The 19,906-nt window shown below is 36.1% G+C and overlaps 1 protein-coding gene across 9 annotated transcripts in view; it reads right to left on the reverse strand.

The window, feature by feature from the left end:
* Window positions 1-19,906, reverse strand: part of MEF2C (myocyte enhancer factor 2C) — a 134,037-nt gene that overhangs the window by 47,068 nt on the left and 67,063 nt on the right. For all 9 annotated transcript variants that reach the window (XM_058864446.1, XM_058864449.1, XM_058864443.1 and 6 more), the window contains one exon: window positions 17,521-17,724. In XM_058864446.1, coding sequence (XP_058720429.1) covers window positions 17,521-17,724 — 204 coding nt within the window. The remainder of the gene's footprint in view (window positions 1-17,520; window positions 17,725-19,906) is intronic.

Genomic DNA, 19,906 nt, shown 5'->3' on the forward strand with positions numbered 1-19,906 from the left:
TTGGCCCATAATCTTATCTACGGAAACAGATAACTCAAATGATGCAGAATTTATTAAATTAAATATTATTATTTATGAAATATATATTTATATAAATATAAATGATAAAATAGTTTCTATTTAAGATGGCTTTTTTCCTGTATGTATGTTCTGTTATTTACCAGAAACATTTGTGCAAACTGGATCTATCTTTAAACAGTTGCTAAAATCTCTAGGCTATGATATGCATTTGTCAGCTTACCAGAGTGTCATGTGCTAGAAACAAAGAACTGGATTTTGTTTTCCTATGGAAAATCCTACAGGAGTGGTAAGATGCAGACAGAAACTTTACAAGCTGAAATTTACACATAAATCAACTAAATACTAGCCAAAAAAAGGAGTGAGAAAGTGCAGTCAGGACTATGGAGATGCGTGATGAAACTCTAGAACTGGATGATTATCTTCAAAAGCTGGTCCTTCAAAACAATTGTTTCCTTCAAGAATAACTTCTTTAAAACTCATACTGATCCTATCAATCTGCTCTTCCCTTGAGATGAGTAGGCACTTCTCTCAAAAGGAGAGAATCAGAAATTACAAAATTAGCAAAAAGTTGTCAGATTCTGAAAAGCTTTTTGATAATTTCCAGTCAAGTCAAGGAAATTCTAAATTTCTATTATGGCAAACTGTGCCATCATGGAGGCAGACACCCCTTTATGTAAGATTATCCAAACGTTAAGCTGTCACTGTATAGCCCAAGAAGATGCAGTTTAACTCCTGCTGCTCTTACTGACTTCCTACACTGGCTTTGTTAATTCACTTTTCTATAGTTCTCCCTCTATAAAAAAATGAATGACCACCACCATAATTGGGGTGCTATAAGAAGGAAAACCCAAGCAAGAGGTAACGTACTCAGTCAGAAGAATAAATTTGGTATAGAGAAACAGACTGACCCTAAAATACACCTGTCATGGGGTTTCTTTACCTTTAAGGAAGTTAAAGTGGCTGGGAACTGCCTGGAGTCTTTTCTCCTGACCAATTATCGGTCATTGCTGAGAATTGACAGCAGTTTTAGCCATTAAAAAGGGGGATCAACTTGTGAACCCCACCTTAAAGTGTAAAACCAGAGCTCTCTCATTCTCTTTGTTTCTTGGCTGTGAAAAATAACAGAGCTCCGGCCTCTCTCGCCCTCTGCCCAGGTCATGCGGCCGGGCGGGGGCCGGGCTGGGCCTGCCGTGTCTCCTGTCTCCTGGCCGGGAGATGGGGCCTGCGGGGGCTTGCCCCGGGCCAAGCTGGCCGAGCCGGTTCCTGGCTTGGCTGCAGGTTTTGCTGTGATGGAATTTACCAGAAACTGCCGAGTAAAGAAGGAGAGGGGCTCTGGACCTGCAGCAAGCAGAGACACCGACTACACTCTCTAGAGCAGCTATGAAGAACTTTCCATCGCAGACAGCTCCAGCTCCTGTTCAGCAGAGATCACCGAACCATCTACAAAAGCTTGGGCAGGATTTAACTCTTTCTTATCCAGATGAGACTTGCGGATTAATCTTTTTATCCAGAGAGAGAAAAGGAGAGTGATCAACATGAAAAGAGACTTTATAAACTACCAGAGACAAGAAAGAAAAGAAGCTTCAAGAAAGGTAGAGAATTAAGAAGATGCTTTAATTAAGCTGAAATATCTTTCTGTTAAAACTATGGGGATGGACAATGAAGTCCTGAAAAGAACTCCTTTAATTCATGATAAAGTATGGTGAGGAATAGAGTGTTCAAAGTAAAATTTGAGTAAAAAGTAGAGTAATTATGGTATAGTGAAGTGCTGGGAGATTTGAAGCCTTGAGAGGCAATGAGAAAACTGTTTTCTAGTGAAGCTCACAGAAATAGATGAAGAATACTTTTTGCCTTTGAATAACTTATCCTTAAAAATGCTATCCCAAAACTCATGACCCATAACACATTTCAGAATGATGTGGAATGGGAGGGGTGAGTTCTGATAACAGCAGCTCTGGGCAGCTGATATCAGGGAAACGGGAAACTATAACAAAAATAGTTTTCTTGTGAGAAACTCCATAAATTAACAGAAAGGAACTTCTGTTTCTCTACAGAGACTGGTGAAAAGACTGTAGAAAGAATTAGGACTGTTTAAACCATCAAACCACCATTCTTATTATTGTAGTTTATCAATAAACTTTCTTTATTCCTTTTTTAAGTTTTACGCCTGTTTTGCTCTTGTTTTAATCCATATCTCACAACAAGAAATAAGTAATTTTTTTTTTTCCCTTTTGTTAATTACTAGTTTAAAACCACGACAACACCTGAAAAACCTGGGTTTATGTGGTGCCCTCTGAAGCTGTTAACTTAACAACATGATGGTCAGTTTCAGTGCTATCATGGAAGAGAAAAGCATTAGATGCAGACTTAGATGCAGAACAGCTCTAGTTATTATCATTGCTTGAGAAAACAGAAAAGCCAGAGGCAGACTCAAGATCTAGTGAGAAATTTTGGCCAGGACACAGTTTACAGAGGTACTAGAAAAATCATGGCTGGGGAAAAGAAAGGGAAAGGGAAAGGGAAAGGGAAAGGGAAAGGGAAAGGGAAAGGGAAAGGAAAGGGAAAGGGAAAGGGAAAGGGAAAGGGAAAGGGAAAGGGAAAGGGAAAGGGAAAGGGAAGGTGCGGGAAGGGAAGGGGAAGGGAAGGGGAAGGGGAAGGTGCGGGAAGGTGCGGGAAGGGAAGGGGCGGGAAGGGGCGGGAAGGGAAGGGGCGGGAAGGGAAGGGAAGGGAAGGGAAGGGAAAGGGAAGGAAAGGAAAGGAAAGGAAAGGAAAGGAAAGGAAAGGAAAGGAAAGGAAAGGAAAGGAAAGGAAAGGAAAGGAAAGGAAAGGAAAGGAAAGGAAAGGAAAGGAAAGGAAAGGAAAGGAAAGGAAAGGAAAGGAAAGGAAAGGAAAGGAAAGGAAAGGAAAGGAAAGGAAAGGGAAAGGAAAGGAAAGGAAAGGAAAGGAAAGGAAAGGAAAGGAAAGGAAAGGAAAGGAAAGGAAAGGAAAGGAAAGGAAAGGAAAGGAAAGGAAAGGAAAGGAAAGGAAAGGAAAGGAAAGGAAAGGAAAGGAAAGGAAAGGAAATTTCTTAATTCAGAATCTAGATGCTTTTTTTGAAAAATCTGGCTTTTTCTGGAAGCAGCTAAAAATTTTTAAATGTTAGGGTTTTCTGCTGTAAAACTGGATTTCTTTTTTTGGAACAAAATTATATGTTTGTAAGATGTATTGGTATATTGGCCTGGCAAAGTTTTACTGTCTGAGATCTTAAAATCTTTAATCATATGGTATTTACAGAGAGTGATCTGTGGGCTACAAAAGACGTCTTCATGTGGGTCCCCTAGGAGAGATGTGGGTTCATGTGGGTTCATGTGGGTTCCATAGGAGAGATGAACAAATGGAACAAGATTTTGGCCTGCTTAATTTTTCTGAGACTTGTTAGAAATAGGCATGAAGGAGACTGTGAATACGGGTATAACAGATACTGTGTCACTTGGTGGAGACTCAGGTGTGGTCTCTTGACCAGTTTTGATCACTTGCTATCGCAGCATAAACACTGTACAGGGGTGCCTGTTCTGCCCTGCCATCAGAAGCTTCTCCCCCCATGCCAGAGTCATGGAGATGGACCAGTCAAAGGCGTGCATTCCCTTCTTTTATTCCTGCCACTCATTTGGTCATGGAGATCAGTAGGAAGAAGACTTCAGAATGTTCAGGTTTAGTCAGCTATTTTACACCATTATGCTTCATGAAGAAGGAGGTGGAATTAAGAACATTTCTCCCGTGAAAAAGACTGTACATGAGTAGGTGGATTTGTCATACTCATTAATGGGGAAGGAATGAAAAAGTTAATCTGTGGAGCAAACAAAAGAATTTTCTATAACTGTTTGGGTCCAGCGTCTCACGTCAAGTCCAAGCCCAGAAACATCTCTTTCATTCAGGATACAGTTGTGAATCTCTCATGAATATTACTATCAGGTGAGTTTAGTCCAACTAGATAAAATGCATATTATATCAATAGTAGTCATTACACAACTGTTATATTATATTTACATATATGTAGTTATCTAAAGGGGCCCTAACTGTTAAAGGGTTCTTCTAATGCAGCAAATTAGGAGGAATCCCCACCTCTTCCTGCCCCCAGCTTGAAAGATGTATATTAAGATTTCTCCAGGACAGTGAAATGACAGCACTTCTTTCTAAGGACCCTTCGGAACAGAAGCAATTTTTAATGTGTCAGGGGAGGAAAATGGTCAGTAAAGAGTGTTCCTTCATGCTTTGAGCTTATACTGAAACCATAAAGTGCAGTCCACACCCTACTGCGATTGCCTTGTTGCAAAGAAGGGCATTGTGACAGGAAAAGGCTACGGAATAGATCCAGTAAATGGTTTAGGGACATAGAAAGCTTAATTTGGCAGTACCTACTGTTTAGGCACCTGATTTCACAGTGGAATTCACAGTGTGTTAGGATCTGAGGCACTGGAAGAGTTTGGTTCTACAGAACAGGATCCAAACCTAGCAGTTTGTGGTGGAATTGTGGAGGACCCAAAACAAGCAAATGGGTTTTCAGAAATCCTATCCCTCATCAAAAGCATCAGGTGGTTACCCAGGCCTACAGAAATGCTTTCACCCACATTCCTACTGGGTATTCAGGTATTGACTGGAACATAATGTCCCCTCCTACAGGCAACTTTTCAAAGACTTGAGGAAAACTCACCCATCTCTTTTAAGAAAACTTTTCTGATCCTGATTTTTTTTTCTGTATAACAGCTAGTAGTGAGAAACATGCTAACTGGAAACACAGGTTCTGTTTCTTCTTTGATCTGAATAGTCTCAAAGCTATTGTTCCCCATATTCCTAGAAGGGATAGGATTTACTTAGCTTCCTATGGTCTAGAGAGTTCTAGATAGTTAAATATATATATAATTCTAGATAGCTTATATATATAATATATATATAATTTTGCCTTTGAGCATTAACAAACACATGATTTGTTAAGTCAGAGAAACAGAACTTGACAGGAGACAGAGTTCTGTGACTTGTAGCAGCTTTTTGTTTGAGAAAAACCTGTTGAAATTCTTTGGGTCTTAAACTGGGACTGGGAAAGGCTCTCAACTTTGACCCACATTGGGTCAATACTTATTAAGCACAGTACAGGCCCCAAGTAATCTTCAAGGTAAAATAACAGATCCTTCATAATGTTCATGAACCTCCAGACTAGGTTTTTGGACAAATGACTGCTGCAATATTTTAAGGCAAGTTTAGACACTTCTGTGAAATTTCTTCAGATATAGGAGGCAAAGTACTGAGCATAATTATGAGCCTTTATTCATGAGGTAAACAATATATGTGGGTCTTGAAAATTTATGTCTAGGGTGGCAAGCTTCTTTCAGACAGGTTACAGAAATGTAGCTCAGATGCTAAGTCCCATACTGGTACCTGCTGGAAGAAATCCATAAAGCTTCCGTTTTACTGATATATGTTAGAAGCATGTAATAACTAATCCTTGGATTAGAAAAATGAAAGGGTAATTACGTTTTTTTTTTTTGCTTTTCGTGTTACAGCCATGGTTATATTGTAGGAAGCTGAATATGCTATGACATTCCATTAGGTATTGCTTCTTTGTCAAGGTTTTGATCTCTTTTGAACCAATCTCTAGCAGTTTAAAGCACTTTTATTGACTCTCATATAATTTGCTTTCTTTGAACAGTTTGTGTACCATAACACTTGATAAAAGAATAAACATTTACTTGAACAACCCAAAGTAAAGCCATGCTTATTTATATAATTCTGCACTATAATTGTCTACAGATCACACAGGATGATATAAATAAATGAATTTGAGGCTTTTTTTTGAATGCAAGTATATCCAATGTATCACTTTTGACATACCTATCACACAAATAATGAACTAATTGTTTAGAACATACATGATGCAACTTCTTTTAGCAGTTTTTACTTCTCCATTAATGGTAGAAATATTCATGGAAAAACTAAGTAAGGAAAACACAACTACCTAAAATTTTGGATTCAGAGGTTGCTGCATAAAGAAAATGTTGATTGAAACTGTTTTAATGGCACTTCTCTAATGCAATGAAAAATGGTTATTTAAGATTTAACAACATTTAACAACTCTAGACTATGGACATTGATTCAGGCCTGACTACAGACCTGTGATTATTAAAAATGTAGAACAACAAAGCATATTGTTCTATATTGTTCTATATTTGGGGGTTTTATAGCCCCTCAAATTTGGTAACTTACATTAATTTCACTTGTCTTATCTAAAAAGACCCATACAGGCCTCTCTGAATTCAGGGCAAATGGGGTCTAATCAATATGAAGTACATAACACATAGAGGATGGATACAAATTTTGTAGTACAAAAATAATGAATTTATACCTTCTTACTGTAACAAGGAAATAAAGTTACCAGAATTTGAAGTTTAACAGAACTTTTGCCAGAGCTATAAAAACTGTGCAAAGGCATCTCACAAAGATAGTGTTATCTGTGTGTAGTCTAGGAAGGAGAGCTATGCAGGCACTTCACTTCATGCAAATCACATGGGTAAGGTGTTCCAGCCTGAGAAGAAAATTTAAGATGTTAGCTGCCCAGAAGGAGTGTAAAGTAGGCAAAAAAGCCAGGATTAGACTGACTTTTCATCCCTATCCTCTTTGGCGATGAAGCTCCTCTTGCAGAGTGCCTTTGTTTCTCAGAGAATTCACAACTCTGTGGCAGAGAGTTTACTTCTGAGCATAGGTATATAAATGTGACTCATGTTATGAGCTGTTGAGTCCCAGCTCTGTCACCCTTACTGATCCTGGCACTGCTTCAGAAAAAGCCATGATTCTGCCGAGATTTGCAGGAACATTCAACTTTCTTCCTGTGCGAAGTTTCAGTGCCTGAAAAGCAACTTCCATAAATCTTCCATAAATAGGTCTTATTTTCAGAAATAGGACCTATTCTACTATTTCTTACTACAAAAGGAGGCAGAATGCATAGAAAGTTTTGTCTGTGTTAGAAGCTGTAACAGGGCAGATGTGAATTTGTTCAGAACGCTCTCATTGACATTTCTAGGCTTTAAACAGAGACCTAACAAAACCTGAATAGTGGGCTTTGCATAGCAGAATTTTTTTGTTTTTGATACCATAGGGCTCTTTTAACCTGATGAGTGGTAGCTCAGGACCCACATCTGGAAACATTTGTGTATCAAAAAACCCCCTGCTCATGTGTAAGCATATGAAGAACAGTGCATCACGTAACTTATTTTGCTAGAAACAGCATTGCGTAATCTTCAACATTGATTTAACAAAGAACAGCCAAGAGCTAATGGGAACCCAATGTAACAAAAAGTCTTGGGGGGAAAAGAGGGCAAGGTCAGTAATTTTCATTAAAGATAGTTGTGAGGTAAGAGAATATGTAGAATTTTTACATTAGTCATTATCACTTCATAGCTTCATACTGTGTATGAATCCGGGTAAATAACCACATTTTGTATTGGCCTTACAAAGCAGGGATATTTTAATGATGAAAATTAAAAATGGGCTTGCTCACAAAAGCCTTTGTGTCTGGAACACAGCTATAAGTAGCTCACTATCTAGGTTGAAAATGGTAATGCAGGGTTGTGTGTCCTATTTTTCTGTGCTTGAAGTGAAGATACAATAGTAGAATTCAGCCTTGGTAGTTAGTAATACACCACACAGACAATAACACCCTGTGTACTGCATAAAGGAATCACTTGTGGCCTGCCTGCATTACAAAGAGCAGAGGGGGCCAACATGCAAGAAGACAAAATGCTTTACAAGGGGGAAGGAGACCAGAAGAGTTGATGTACCCAAATACAAGGACCTTGATTCTTTTTGGAGTGATTTAAGTCCCTTTCCATCAATTATCATCCTTTGTCTCCAGTCTTATCACAAGCAGCATTACAGGAACTGAACAAAACAATACTCAGGCTCAAATAACCCTGTGAACTGCACTGATGTCTCCACACCCTATTGCTGTGTTTGACCAGGTTACTCACATTAAAAAAAAACCAACCAAAAACCAAAATGCAAAAATCTCCATACAGAACAACACATATTCTTGCTTTAAATAACATGCTCAACCCTTCCTGGTGTTTCTTCTGCTCTGTAGTACTACTGATATCTCACACTGCAATACTACAATGGATATGAAAAACTGTAGTACAGAAGACTGACTTTCCCTAATTTGACAACTGTTCAAATGAAAAATTCCTGCTTTGCAAGTTCTCAACAGGTATTTTTTTGAGTAAATTAGATCCTGACCTTTTCTACTCCAGTCTACCACATTCTCTTGTGAAATTTGAGTTTCAGAACAACTACAAATTAAAAAACATATATATCTGCAGAAATGTTCTGCAGCTAAGATTTGATTTTTCAGTGAAGTAAATAATGTCTACCAATTCAGTTTTACTGCTCTGAATCAGAGTAATAAATTTTTCTTTCTTACTGATATGTAGTTTTGAGGGCACATGAAATCATCATTGAAAAACATCTATTTTTTTTTCCATTCATTCACACTAGATATTTGACATTTCATGGTAATTCTAGACAGAACACTGCAGTCATTGCTTATCTTAAAATAAATTAAAAAACATGTGGAAAGAAAAAAAAAATGGACCTTAGGAAATTCAGCTATTTTTGACAGTATGTTAGTTTCTGCGAAACAAAGCCTTGTCTTTCAGAAAGTGTTTACGATCCATGAGGAAAAAAAAAAGTATATCCTTGGGCTAAAATGTTTATTGGCACCTAGGAGTCTGAAGAGAGCAAGTCAGGCCTGTGGTTTTTTGAGGGCACTTTATCATCGCCTGCATTCTCAAAGGGATCGGTGAATGAATAGAGCTGGATTACTCAGCCTTCTATTCCACGCCTATTCCTCTCCATTTTCCTTGGCAAGACTGAGCGCCAAGCTATTTTTAGTGAGACAGTGTTCTATTTTAAGACAAATATCAGTTAAGAGACATTGTTAGGAAAAAATTAAAAAAAAGAAAAACACAAAGAGGAGGGAACGAGGTTTCCCATCTCATGTTGTGAAGCAAGCCCTTCAACCTGTAACTTCAGGCATTTCAGCTGCTTCCAATCTTGGAAAAATTAAGAAAATTCAGAGTACAGGGATTTAAAAATAAACCTACCCTCTGGCAAACAGACCAAAATACAAGCTGTTACTATGTGAAACAGTGATTACAAAAGCAAAGAACGTTCCCCAATTACTAGATTGGGATAAAACTTTGGAACTATTAAGGTCTGAGAATGTTACACAGACATGTGAGATATTTCCAGCTCCTTAGCCAGATGTATCATATTTTGGAGAAAGAAAGAGTGATCTGTGAAATAGACCTTGCTCTAAGAAATATGGCTTTAAGATTCCAGTTTGACAAAAAAAGGAAGAACTAAAAATTTGAAAAAATATTCCACACTTATTTTTAACTTTCATAATTTTAGCATTTTTGCAACAATCCAAAAAAATTTGCTAAGTTATTAAAGTATTTAAAAAACTATTGTAAAACAATGAAAGAACAAATGAAAAATAAAATGACACGGTCCTCAAAAAGGCTAAAACAGGAGGTCCAGATCACCCCCTAAATACACCCAAGACGCTTCTGATGTACCATGTGCTTCAGAATAATTAACTTTGGATCTGTTTTATTTTTTTCTGTCCTATTTCTCTTCCACACATGGAAAAGTAGCACTTAGGTGAGTGGCTTTGCCTTCATTTGAGATATGTTAGGACTACAAGCTGTGTTTCCTGTGAACCAAATCCTTGCTGAAATAAATCATATTGGAAAACTTTTTTTTTTTTCTTTTGAGATAAAGCAAAATGAAAAAAAAACCTAATTGTGCAACTTTCCCTTAGCTACATTTTTTCACATACTGAATTAATTTGAAATATAAGAAATCCTCTACTTTTCTTCTTCTAGATTGCATAGCAACTAAATTCTCTGACTTATTAAATGCAGAGTAACAAGGAGATGCAGAATTATCAAGGAGAGCTTGAAAATAGCCTGGGAAGATAAAGAGTCAAAAATCTCATGAGGATAAGTGGGAGGAAGGGAATAAATTGCTACCTAATGAGTGCAGTAGAAGGACTGCTTTGGACACTCTCACTGACTAACAGCAGTTCCACTGAGGGACTACTTTGGATAGAATAGAATTGCCATACACAGTTTTCCAGCTTTGAAGTCTTTCTTGTGGTCTTGTAATAGCCACTATTTACATGAATCCCAAATTGATGGAAAAATAAGATAATTCTGGTAAAGAATGTCAGCTTTTGTTTAGAAAAGATGTATTTTTAAAGCAATTACTTTAAAAAATGAAATCAAGATTAATAAAATGGACAGACTTGTAGTACTTTTGAAGCCAAGATATTTTTCCCTCTGAGATTTTTTTTTAACCATTCATGGTTAGAAAAAACACAGAAAAAGCTCACATGAGGACATTAATTTGCAAACACCTTTTTCAAAGGCTCAGTACTCAGTTGGCAAGCAAAGACCAAAGGAAAAATGCTGAAGATCTTAAATTCAGTCCTATGGATTTGTCATACATGATGTTTGCAATAATGGTTTGGCTTGTATTTTCTAAAAATTAAAAAAGACAAAGGCATTTAAAAAGCCTAAATAGTCATCCAAAGAAAATTTTTTGGCCAGTTGACTCTTTCCAACTATCTGTCCTGTGAAACTGGTAATGCTAGCTGTTTTTTGAGCAACTGGTCTTCAACCAATTTACAAAGGAAATCAATAATGCTATCCCCATTTCACAGATTGTGAAACTGAAGCATTAAGAGGAAATGTGACTTATCCAAGGTCACAAAACAGTATTTGGCAAAGCTATTAATAAAATCCAAGTCTCATGAGTCCTAGTCCAGGGCAGTATCCAATACACTGTACTGTCTTTAGATCACCCTGAATAACCTTTCTTACATACAGGCTTACTTTCCATACTGTCCCAGATCTTCAGCCCACAGTAGCTGAAAGAAATCCCCTGATTTCAGCAGCTCAAGAGCTGACTTGATATGTATTTCACAGCTTGTTTATATGCAATATTATGTTATGATGACAAGAGAGGAAAATACACTTATCACATTAAATGAGCTACAACAGTTGCCTTACTTTTCCTTAAAAGAGAACATTTAAAGAGTTGTATGGGCTTATTTACTACAAATATACAGATAAGAGTCTTAATTGATATGAAGAGGCTTTCAGAATCTAATTAACCTCCTAGTTAGTCATTAGCTCTGTGACCTTTAGAAATAATTGACAGAAGAAAATTTCTTTTCTCTTTATCTCATTCAAAACTTCCACATCAAGTGACTAAACCTAATGTGCTATAGGACCCACAGTACATCTGTAAGGATTGATGGGACAATGTGTGGTAAGTCCATGAGCAAAACAGGACTGTGGCATTCCTCTGTGGCACAACTACTGCTTGTGGCTACCTGAGTGCCATTCTCAACTCCAACCTTCTACTGTGCTGAAGCTGTAGTATGTTTTAACTCTCATGTCCCTCAAGGAGATTTAAAAGTATGCCAGTTAACACGTCGTGGCTGGTCATGCTAAAAACAGCTGGATTTTCCATTCAAACTAGCTTTTCTACAAGTCCATGGATGAATGAACTGCTATCATTAATTGTATGTTTTCATTAGACACATTTTTTTTCGGAGTAACAGTGGATTTTTTAACCAGCTAAAAAAGCACACAATAAAAAAATTCTGAATTCCTATAGGGCTTGGTATTAGTTTGTTCCTGCATATCTTAATGTTAAGCTCTGTGAAGATTTCTCCATGTCAAAAACACAAAGGATGAGCAACCAGCAGGGCAAATTTCACATGTTCAGAACCTCGCTTCTTCCTCTTAGGGAAAAATGTAGCTGCAAATGGCACATATTTCTTTTGCTATGTTCAGACTGTTTTCCCTCACCAAATACAGAAGTCCACTAGAAAAGGGAAAATACTCTGTAAAAGGTCCATTCACCAGCAGTTGCTAGAGAATGATCATTAGTGTTACCCTATACAAAACAAGTTAAAAGGTCAATGCTAGATGCTCATTATCCATGAAAATCTATAGTGTAAAAATGATTTTAAAATTTGACATATTATTGTAAATTAGAACGACTTTATTTTTTGGGTCCTTTTGTTTGTTTTGTTTTTCCCTGGGAAACCTGCAACCCCATCACAATGTCCTTAAAATGATTTCCCCCTCGAATACTTCAGATTAATTCTTGATTAAGTCTTCACTATCACTAAATGCAAGAGTTCACCCAATTCAAGTTACCCAAACTTACCCAATTTCCATGAAAAAGAGAAGGCAAAAGAGGATGGAGGACCACCAAGTGTAATGGAAAATCAATCCCTAACAGAGTAAGACAATGTATAGATGAGAAGCCAGATGAGGTTAAGGTTTTACTGAAGCAGAAATATATGACAGTATACTGCAGGAGCTGATGTCTTCCTACATGTAAAAATCCATGTTGAGGACCATGAAATCCTTCTAACACTTGATTAAAAAAAATGAGAGAGAGAGAGAGAAATAAAGGAGAAGTTGAAGACATGTAGCAGAGAAAGATAGATCAAAAAACAGGTAATAGATATTTCATAAAAGACATTGAGCTCATGGGAGGATTTTTTGTAAGGTAATGGAGACCTGCAAAGACCAGGCAGATGTGTGTGCATGCATACAAATTAGCAGTTTTATGCAGTGAACTTTGCAAAATTAAGATACTTTGTCGATGATTAGCATTCATGACATAGAACCTCAGTTAACAAAGAGAAAGATGAATAGAGTCTGTGTTTTGCTTTTTTCTCTACTAGTGATTAGTGGTATGGTAAAAGGGAACTGAGGAGATGGATGAATGTTTGCCTGAAAGTAGAAGATACGTTTAATGGGATGAATTTGAAAGGGCTGACCTAGTAGGAGAACTTGAACTAAAGGTAGTGACCAATGAATCAGGATGAAGAGAAGTCAGCTGGAGAAAGAGTGACAATAATAGCAGCAGGGTCAAAGAAATTGATGGATTGGGGGGTTTAAAAAGAGCTGAAAGATAAAGAAGTGAGTGATTTGTGGAGCAATGATTTATGTGCACACAGAGCAAGGCTCAGCGTATTAAACAGTATACCAGAAACTGAATCAAAACCAGGAGTTAGTGAAAATTCACTAGAGGTCTTCTAAAGCTGAGACAGTAGCTGATGCTTTGACATGATAGAAATGAGAAGGAAAAAGGGACAGTTAGAGAGAAAACAGGCAGGAAGTTTCACCTTAAATCAGCAAAGGCTTGATGGCTTAGCTGAAGAATCACAGTAGATTTCTGTAGCATGTAGACTTTTAATTATATTTGCAGCAAAACATTTCCCCATATTCCTGCTCTGAAATCTGTACCCTTAAATCTGAGACTGAGGTCCTTCCTGAGCTCCTAAGTAGTGAGCTTACAGTGTTTCAGAACAGGATTCTTATTAACCACAGCAGTGTGGTAGTAAGATATCACTAAAATAAGTTGTGTTACATCCACTTCTGTTTCATAGAAAAAAGGAAAGGATCTGGCCTCATTTCTCATAAATCCAAAGGATGCATCATGCATTTAATTGACTGTTGTAAAATGCTGACATTTTTTCTTCCCCATTTCCTTATTGCCAAAAGTAAGTTATTGCCTAGTCTTATACAATTATGCTGAATATAATGTTGTTGGAATTTACATGCACACTTGGAGGCTAGCATAAAGATGAAATGTTATATTTCTCCTCAGTGTTGAAAGAAATCACCAGAGTTTCTCGTGTTCCTTAAAAGAAATTACTAAATCCAGCCACTAATGCTCACTTTTTAACTGAAGGAAAATTGAATGAATGACTGTAGTATGAGTGGCTTGATGAGGACATAATGGCTTCAGATTTAAGAATCCAGTTAATGCTAAACAAAAATTTCAGAATGTACTTTTTTTGTTTGGTCAGTTTTTTTTCGTTGAATATTTTTTTGTTTGGCTTTTTGTTTCCCAGAATTAATGCATATCTCCATGAGATTTTGTTAAGACTCACAATAATTGTCACTATTGCTTGAAAATGATAAGTGTGAGTGTAGAATGCATATATTTTCTCCTTCATGAGTACATATTTACTTTTATTTACCTATGTATGTTTTAAGTATATTTACTGGATCTTAACTGAGACACATTCACCTGGTAGATAATTTTTGTGACCTGAAAAACTCTCAAATATCTTATTAATCAAATGTGTTTTGATGAAGCAACTGGAAACATCATCTCAGTTGTATTTATTACATGTAAATACAATTTCTACATATGTAAAGAAAGTAAGAGCTATTTGTTTAATCATTAAACCAGAAAAGGTCAAAGAAAAGCTCAAAAAAGAACAGCAACTGGCCATTACAATTCTCTATTACCATTCTATTGATAATAGTATTATCAATAACTATTAACTTTTTATAAAGATAGATTTATTGATATCATATACCTCTAAGTTGGGTGGAATCAATTTTCCATTAAAAAACAGTGTGATGTTTGTTAAATACATGACTTTGTTTTCTTCAGATATTTTAAGTAATGAGTTATGGCCAGTAGACTCACTTTTTCAGAAATGCTAAATATAATTAATCCTGTAATTACATTGAAAACATTTGCTTAATAAAATTAATTCTGACTTTAGCCAGAAAGAAACTTTTCTACATGAAAAGTTATGTAATTTTTCTATTTGAATAGCAGTGGTTTAACTCAAAAGTAATTAACTTCATACGAGAGAGCTGCTCTTTTAATTTTCTTTGAATATGGATAGTTTAAAGAAGTTACAGCACATTTTAATGACTGATAACACAGTTCTACCACAACTTAAAAGTAACTAAATAGTTAATATTGTGCTGAATGTGAACAGAAATTGGGTTCTAAATTAGAGATCTTTGTATAGTTGACAGCTATGTTTCAAATTTTCGTAGGTCATCCAAAAAAAGTTTTCTTTCTCGAATGCTGTGCAGAAATCCATAAGCACAGCTATGCCCTTTTCTTCTTTATTCTGAAATATAGTTATTGAATAGGCATTTAGGTGAAAGTGCTCAGATTTAATAATACTGTCTTATTCTCAGCTTCTGTTGATTGCTCTGGAAGAAGAAGATTAAAAAACTTTAAGAGTGAAATCTAGTTGTCTGAGAGGGAAAAGAAGATGGATGTCTTACAAGGAAAATATGTGTAATGCAGTCAGTTTAAGTGATCAATTAAAATATTTAAATGTGTGGCAGATTTATTTCCTGTACCTAGAAATGTACCTAAGCTACACTGAGTCAAGCCATTTGTCAGATTGCGTATTTTCATTGGCTTTATCCTCTGCTGTACTTGTAACTGTGATTTTCCATTAAAGGCATGACAATATGGAATTCTTGTTCAAAACCTACATGCTGGAGATGGACTCCTTGGATTCTGAAACTGTACCTGTACTGATATGTTTTAAGTTATTTTATGTTACAGGCAGAACATAGAAAAATGTAACAGAAAATCAAACTCAGAACTGATAGAACATTCACTTCACTTGGCATTTTATGTCTGTTCAATTTACATAACATTTATTTCAATTACCGGCTTTAATTTTGTTCCTTTTAGAAAAGTGGAAAGAGTTGTCCATAAACTTTGGGTATAGCCAGAAAATTACATGTCTGCATGCAAAACTGCTGATCAGCCTATCCAAATTGGCCCACTGTTTATGCAGAAAGGGATTTTGCTGGTGCAGTGAGTTCTTTTACTGAAATTTCAACATTATTTGAAATTTTTAGTTTTTATTCGAGTTCCTTGGAAAACCGTAGTCCTCATAATAAAAAAGTATTAATTTATTGTAAAGCAAGTAATAAATCCCTAACTTGATTTCCACCTATTTCCACACAAAAGCCTGCAGGAAGAAGTAAAGATATCACAGGAAACTCTTTTGCTAAGAATATTCTGGCTTTTTGCCACTAAAGGAGGACAGGACTTATTTGGGCCCAGAATTTGAACTCTTTTGGACAGGACATGGCTTCCCAGATCTAGGTGGCAGGAAAGGCTTCATGTCTACACAAAAGATTTGAAGTAAGGGAGGAAAACAGATGATGGAGAGGAGGAAGAAATTATGCACTTTCCTCCTAGTCTTAACTAATTTATATTATTTTTTTCTGCTGTCAGAACGTCACCCTCTTCTAATGCGGGGGGGGGTGGGGGGGGTGGGGGGGAGTGGGGGTGGGGATGAATACGGGGGAAATAAGGAGGGAAGCAAAACAGTAATTTCCTTGATACTGACACAAGGATAGAAGAAGGATAGGGAAGTGATATATATTCCAGTGTGCAATCTTTGCCCATCTAAGGTGGTGTGACTATGGCTCTTGTTACAAGTTTAACAATCTTAATTATACAGAATTTTTTATCCTTTTAAATATTTTATATAGAAGTAACTCGCTATCTTACATTGCTAGTCTCAAAAAAATGACTAACCCTGGTGAAGATTCCAAAAGTAGCAAAGTCTCACTTCAGACAACATCCAGGTGATTCAAAAATCTGTAATTAACTTTATAAAGATCTGGAGTAAACCAAGTATACTCAGGAGTAAATTTTTACTGGCCATTAAGATAGGTCATCATCCTTGTATTGTGTTTTAATTGATAACATTAGATCAGTCATGGACCTTAAAACCAGAAGTTGTATAGGTCACATAACCCATTTTTTTAGAAATCTAAGATATGAGTGCTTTGCTAATAACAACAAAGTCATTAAAGGCTTTATGTATTTTGCATAGCTTGAATCCAAATGTGATTGCAAAGTAAACTAACTTTTCTGCAAATACTAGAAGCTTAAATTTTAAAATCTTAAATTTAAATTAATAATTTTCAGTAATCGTAAATAAAAATTGCTCCTTATAATTCTAAAAAAAATGAAACATTGTTTCTAGCATTCTGACACAACTGCTTTGATACTGTCACTATTATGGTAATAATCTGTGTGACTAGCTGATATATTTTTACTGTGCAGATTGTAAATGAACTTCCATTGCATTTTATTAGACATCCTCTGCAAACAATCAAAAAGCTAAAAAAATCAGTCAAATTGCAACAAGAAATGGTTCAAAATCTTCCACATCTTGTGCAATGTATTCTTAATTCGTTCTGAACAAATAATGACATAAATTTTGGATTGTGGAGACAAAGCATGCAATGTTTTCTGGAGAGCCTTTCCCTGGAAGAGACAAGGAGACAAGCAGGAAATTCAGCTGGTAGGTAGCGGTCAAGGCATGGAGAGGATTAATGGGACAAAGTGACAAAGCAGCACAAAAACCAGGACAACAGGGAGCCAGAAATCCCTTTGCAGAAGTTTCTGCAAGACTCAGAAGGATAAAACTGCTCACAAAAGACGTAGATTTCCTGCAGCTTTGGCTTCATCGCCTCCAATGCTCAAGCCAACACACCACTGTCCTGTTCTGCTCTCCTGCTGCTATGTCACTTGAAGGTGTAATCTACTTGGAGCACCTCCACCTCAGAGCAAAACACAAAGTCTTACCTCTACAATATCTGAATTCGTTCGGCTCTCATGTGGCTCATTATACTCAGTATATTTCAGCAACACCTTGTCCATATCAGTGCTGGCATACTGGAACAGTTTGTTGGTGCTGTTGAAGATTATTAGAGCAATCTCACAGTCACACAGAACACTAAGCTCATAAGCCTTCTTCATTAACCCAAATTTCCTCTTTGTAAAAGTCACCTGGGGGAAAAAAAAAAGCATAATAGGTCCATCAGAAATCCACAAGTTTCTCTCTGTAGTCTTTCTCCTTTTTTTTCTGAACTATAATGTGTGACTGCTTTGTATTTAAATTGAACATGCTCAGAAAACACATAAATAAAGTTCCAAAATAGAATATATATATATGTTAATTGTATGTATTACACAAGGGAGAAATACCTAATTATCACTCTGTGAAACTTGAGGTACAGGTAAGGACCATGGGTTATCTTCATTCAGTGGTGCTATGAAGTGTTGATACTGCAACTCTAACTTTTAAATTTAGATTGCATTCATCTTTCCCATCAACATTTACAAAACGCAACTCAGATTTGCAGCTGTAAATACTTTGAACAACTGCAGTCAATTCTGGTTTTTTTTTTGTTTTTTTTTTATTCTGATAGTAATGGACTTTGAATTCAACTCCACTCAATTCAACTCCTGCTAGCTTTGAATCAAAGAAATTATTTCATAAGCATTTAAGTAGCACAAAAGAGATACATTGCTCATATAAACACACTCATGATACTTTTGAAGAAGTAACTAGTGTTAAAAATCACGCTGGTGAGAAATGAGAATAATAAAGCATTATGAAGTAAATAACTGGTCAGCAGCCTTTAAAACAAAGTCTTTCCTGAACACACAAATTTCATATTTTATTTCATTTCAAGCCATATGCTTAGGAATATAAACTGACATTTTTTAGTCCAAAGTGCTTTAAGTCATGTTATATAGGAAAGAAATAGGGATGTGTTGGCAAGTTCTCAGTAGGCCAGCTAATGCCCCTACATAATGAAAAATTCAGGAAGTATGAAAATTATAATTATTCCCTACAAAATTATGATTTTCCACAGGGACTGTTTTGACAATGAAAGACCTGCACTTCAAACAATTTTTTCATCTGCTTTTCAGCACTAGCTTACAAGTTCCAGTAAGACATGTGACTTGAGATAAGAAACTAGTAAGAGCTGTTTAAGCTAATTGTATGGTTGAATTTTTCTCCTCTGTTTCTCCATATGTGCAATTTCTGTTAAATAATTTTCATTGACAGGAATTTTTAAGACAAAAATGATTTTGCTAAGCCTATAATTAATCACATATAACACATGATCAAGGTACTCAATATGTCAAGGACAGGTACACAATCAAGTTTATTGGTCTGCCTGATTCTACATTTGTTGCTACCAGACCTTATGTATATACACCACCCATAACCAGTGGCACCTCTGTTCATTAATGCTGAGGCAAGAAGAAGATTTGTCTGTCTGTGATTCATATGGCTGTGTTTTAACTTGTCACACTTCTAATGCAAGCTAATGCTAAGTGCAACCCCAGACTACCTTAAAATCCCAACATGTCAGGCCAAGGAAAATATGACCTAAGTATTGCTAATCCCTATTTGTTAGACTCCCTCAGAAAATTGAGGCATTGTGCCCATACTGTGAACACTTATTCACCAAATGCATACTGAATGTTATTCCTTTCATTTTAATTTCAATTATTTTAACCTCTGTCAACATACTGTTAAGATGGATTGCCATTAAATACAAGTATTCAAGCATTTTAAGAAAACATTTACTACAGCACTGATGTCAAGTGTGCATAACTGAAAGTTAGTTTTTTCTAAATTTTTTTAACATAGCTTTTGATATTTGGAATGAATAATGAGATAGGTAACAAAACCACCCATATTCTAAATTAAAAAAAAAAAAATTGAATATTTAAAAATTCTAAATAATAATAAAAATAGAAGTGTCTTCAAAGCACTTCTTTAATGCTTTCTCTGATTAAAAAATGCAATGAAATGGTTGAAAGATACATATATGTTTCTATAAATATAAAAGCTTGTTTTAGAAATTAATGAGACAGAAAAAAATTGTACTAATTCAACATGTTTTTCTGTATCTAACATGCTTTCACAGAGATATGGGTGATCACATGATCACAGTGCTGTGGGTGGAGTATCTCTGCCTTTAGCATACTTTTCACTATTAAAGTCACCCCAGTATAAAAATATACTTAAAGCCACTGCTTGTGTTTACTACTAGGTAAAACTCTTTAATATTTTGAAAAACCACTGAGCTGTGCTGCACAGCAGATACTTAATCCATAACAGTTATCACCAGAATGATAGTGGTTAGAGTTACTTTTTATGGACAGTGAA

Source organism: Poecile atricapillus, chromosome Z (assembly GCF_030490865.1).
Source record: "Poecile atricapillus isolate bPoeAtr1 chromosome Z, bPoeAtr1.hap1, whole genome shotgun sequence".
Lineage (NCBI taxonomy): Eukaryota > Metazoa > Chordata > Aves > Passeriformes > Paridae > Poecile > Poecile atricapillus.